General features: G+C 55.5%; 1 protein-coding gene across 1 annotated transcript; it reads right to left on the reverse strand.

Annotated features, from left to right (window-relative positions):
• Nucleotides 1-295: 295 nt before the first annotated feature.
• ETH_00018095 (Cell surface glycoprotein 1, related) lies at nucleotides 296-4,239 on the reverse strand (the record flags this gene model as incomplete). The annotated part of the gene is made up of 1 exon (XM_013378846.1): nucleotides 296-4,239. A coding segment is annotated over one exon (3,944 nt), but the record flags the coding sequence as incomplete, so codon positions are not given.
• Between the last annotated feature and the right edge of the window lie 3 nt (nucleotides 4,240-4,242).

Below are 4,242 nucleotides of genomic sequence, written 5' to 3' on the forward strand. Positions count from 1 at the left end.
ACAGGCTTCTTTGCTGCGATGCAACTTTTGGCATATCCTCCTGGAAAACTGCTTTGTCTTCTGTGAGGCTCCTCTGTAGCTTTTGCGATGCAAGAAGAGGTCGTCATCGACTTCACCGACTCGCGCTGTTGTTCACATACGCCTGGTGAGCATTTTTTAGTAGCTGCCTCTGCCACCAAGGCTGAACTAGGATCCTTCTCAGTAGAGGGCTGATGCTGGCAGGCATCCAAGACAAACATTTTCGCGAAAGCTCCAATACTACTCCAAAACGATGGCGGATTACTCGAAATCGCACCGGAGATGTTACTCTTCTGCTGTATAGGCATTCCAGCAGATCGTTCAGCAGAAGGCTCAACTGCAACGTGGTGATCAGGCTTTTCGGGCTCTAGCTCCGCACCTTCTGACGCATCCTGGAAGTTTCCAGTCGCCTCACTGCTCTCTGCAGCAGATCCGAAAGAGGTAAAGAACGAGGGAGCCGCAGCTACGGGAATCGCGGGAAAACTTGAATTCCCGTCGCCTTGGCTTCTCTGCCGTTCTGCAGCCTCTCCAGCAGCAGGCGGTTCACGAGAATGCGCAATTGAGACCTGGTGATCAGGCTTTTCGGGCTCTAGCTCCGCACCTTCTGACGCATCCTGGAAGTTTCCAGTCGCCTCACTGCTCTCTGCGGAAGATCCGAAAGAGGTAAAGAACGAGGGAGCCGCAGCTACGGGAATCGCGGGAAAACTTGAATTCCCGTCGCCTTGGCTTCTCTGCCGTTCTGCAGCCTCTCCAGCAGCAGACGGTTCACGAGAATGTGCAATTGAGACCTGGTGATCAGGCTTTTCGGGCTCTAGCTCCGCACCTTCTGACGCATCCTGGAAGTTTCCAGTCGCCTCACTGCTCTCTGCAGCAGATCCGAAAGAGGTAAAGAACGAGGGAGCCGCAGCTACGGGAATCGCGGGAAAACTTGAATTCCCGTCGCCTTGGCTTCTCTGCCGTTCTGCAGCCTCTCCAGCAGCAGGCGGTTCACGAGAATGCGCAATTGAGACCTGGTGATCAGGCTTTTCGGGCTCTAGCTCCGCACCTTCTGACGCATCCTGGAAGTTTCCAGTCGCCTCACTGCTCTCTGCAGCAGATCCGAAAGAGGTAAAGAACGAGGGAGCCGCAGCTACGGGAATCGCGGGAAAACTTGAATTCCCGTCGCCTTGGCTTCTCTGCCGTTCTGCAGCCTCTCCAGCAGCAGACGGTTCACGAGAATGTGCAATTGAGACCTGGTGATCAGGCTTTTCGGGCTCTAGCTCCGCACCTTCCGACGCATCCTGGAAGTTTCCAGTCGCCTCACTGCTCTCTGCAGCAGATCCGAAAGAGGTAAAGAACGAGGGAGCCGCAGCTACGGGAATCGCGGGAAAACTTGAATTCCCGTCGCCTTGGCTTCTCTGCCGTTCTGCAGCCTCTCCAGCAGCAGACGGTTCACGAGAATGTGCAATTGAGACCTGGTGATCAGGCTTTTCGGGCTCTAGCTCCGCACCTTCCGACGCATCCTGGAAGTTTCCAGTCGCCTCACTGCTCTCTGCAGCAGATCCGAAAGAGGTAAAGAACGAGGGAGCCGCAGCTACGGGAATCGCGGGAAAACTTGAATTCCCGTCGCCTTGGCTTCTCTGCCGTTCTGCAGCCTCTCCAGCAGCAGGCGGTTCACGAGAATGCGCAATTGAGACCTGGTGATCAGGCTTTTCGGGCTCTAGCTCCGCACCTTCTGACGCATCCTGGAAGTTTCCAGTCGCCTCACTGCTCTCTGCGGAAGATCCGAAAGAGGTAAAGAACGAGGGAGCCGCAGCTACGGGAATCGCGGGAAAACTTGAATTCCCGTCGCCTTGGCTTCTCTGCCGTTCTGCAGCCTCTCCAGCAGCAGACGGTTCACGAGAATGTGCAATTGAGACCTGGTGATCAGGCTTTTCGGGCTCTAGCTCCGCACCTTCTGACGCATCCTGGAAGTTTCCAGTCGCCTCACTGCTCTCTGCAGCAGATCCGAAAGAGGTAAAGAACGAGGGAGCCGCAGCTACGGGAATCGCGGGAAAACTTGAATTCCCGTCGCCTTGGCTTCTCTGCCGTTCTGCAGCCTCTCCAGCAGCAGGCGGTTCACGAGAATGCGCAATTGAGACCTGGTGATCAGGCTTTTCGGGCTCTAGCTCCGCACCTTCTGACGCATCCTGGAAGTTTCCAGTCGCCTCACTGCTCTCTGCAGCAGATCCGAAAGAGGTAAAGAACGAGGGAGCCGCAGCTACGGGAATCGCGGGAAAACTTGAATTCCCGTCGCCTTGGCTTCTCTGCCGTTCTGCAGCCTCTCCAGCAGCAGGCGGTTCACGAGAATGCGCAATTGAGACCTGGTGATCAGGCTTTTCGGGCTCTAGCTCCGCACCTTCTGACGCATCCTGGAAGTTTCCAGTCGCCTCACTGCTCTCTGCGGAAGATCCGAAAGAGGTAAAGAACGAGGGAGCCGCAGCTACGGGAATCGCGGGAAAACTTGAATTCCCGTCGCCTTGGCTTCTCTGCCGTTCTGCAGCCTCTCCAGCAGCAGGCGGTTCACGAGAATGCGCAATTGAGACCTGGTGATCAGGCTTTTCGGGCTCTAGCTCCGCACCTTCTGACGCATCCTGGAAGTTTCCAGTCGCCTCACTGCTCTCTGCAGCAGATCCGAAAGAGGTAAAGAACGAGGGAGCCGCAGCTACGGGAATCGCGGGAAAACTTGAATTCCCGTCGCCTTGGCTTCTCTGCCGTTCTGCAGCCTCTCCAGCAGCAGACGGTTCACGAGAATGTGCAATTGAGACCTGGTGATCAGGCTTTTCGGGCTCTAGCTCCGCACCTTCTGACGCATCCTGGAAGTTTCCAGTCGCCTCACTGCTCTCTGCAGCAGATCCGAAAGAGGTAAAGAACGAGGGAGCCGCAGCTACGGGAATCGCGGGAAAACTTGAATTCCCGTCGCCTTGGCTTCTCTGCCGTTCTGCAGCCTCTCCAGCAGCAGACGGTTCACGAGAATGTGCAATTGAGACCTGGTGATCAGGCTTTTCGGGCTCTAGCTCCGCACCTTCTGACGCATCCTGGAAGTTTCCAGTCGCCTCACTGCTCTCTGCAGCAGATCCGAAAGAGGTAAAGAAAGAGGGAGCCGCAGCTACGGGAATCGCGGGAAAACTTGAATTCCCGTCGCCTTGGCTTCTCTGCCGTTCTGCAGCCTCTCCAGCAGCAGACCGTTCATGAGAATGCGCAATTGAGACCTGGTGATCAGGTCTTTCTAGCGGCAATCGTGGGCTTGTACTGGGTGAGGCGATCTCCTGGCGCCCTATTCCGGTATCGAGTGCGGTGCTCCTGTGAATTTCTGTTGTCACCTCAGATTCAGTTTCGTTTGGTAAACGACCAAGGCAGTGATGCTGCTGTTTTTTGTGTGGCGGTGCCTCCTGTTGAAGTTCGCCGGAGAAGCTGTGGCGCTCCTGGTTGGAGTCTGCAGGTAGACTTGGTTCCCCTACACTGGAGGTTATATTGAGCTGCTGTGTGCCTTCGAGTCCAGTTCCGTCGCCGTTTCCTTTCGCAGTTGTTGTGGATTCATCTTTGCTTTGTGGCTTGGCTGCAGGGCTGTAGCTTATCCGGTGCTGATACAAGTGCTCAAGCAAGGCCGCTATGATCCCCTTTTTTTCCGGTTTCTCTGCCACTTCCCTCTGCTCACGGGGGGCCAGAAAGATCACGCCAGCTGCAAGAGGCAGCTGATCAACAAGTTTATCATGAAAGGCTCGCGCAGAGCCGGTAGGTTGTTCGTGTTCATCTGGCGCTTCCTGCTGCTCTCCGTGTTCTGAATATCCTCCTTCTGCATTTCCTCTGAAAAGAGTTTCTTGCGAGATTTCAGCTGGGACGGAAACCCTACAGAAACCCGATTTAGCTGGCGGCGTTGCCTCTCGTGCAGAAGACGCTGTGCAGCTCTGGTGGCTGCAGGACAGCGTCTTTGGCTTATTTGTTTCAGAAGTCGCCACTTTTTCCTCAAAATGCATTTTCGCGCTTTCTGGCTGCCCATCGCTGCGCCTAAGATCCGGCTCTATCTGCGCGGAGCTGCTTCCTTCCTTAACAATGCAAGTCTGCTGCTGCTGCGGCTCCTCTTCTGCTTCCTCCTCTGGCTGACTTGGTGGCGCTTCAGGTGGCTCACACTGGCCTCTGGGAAAAAGAGGCTCTTCATGCTGTCTGCTGGGGCTGGCTTCCCCGCTGTCTTCTCTGGATTTGCTG

Source organism: Eimeria tenella, genomic scaffold (assembly GCF_000499545.2).
Source record: "Eimeria tenella Houghton genomic scaffold, Eth_scaff1083, whole genome shotgun sequence".
Classification (NCBI taxonomy): domain Eukaryota; phylum Apicomplexa; class Conoidasida; order Eucoccidiorida; family Eimeriidae; genus Eimeria; species Eimeria tenella.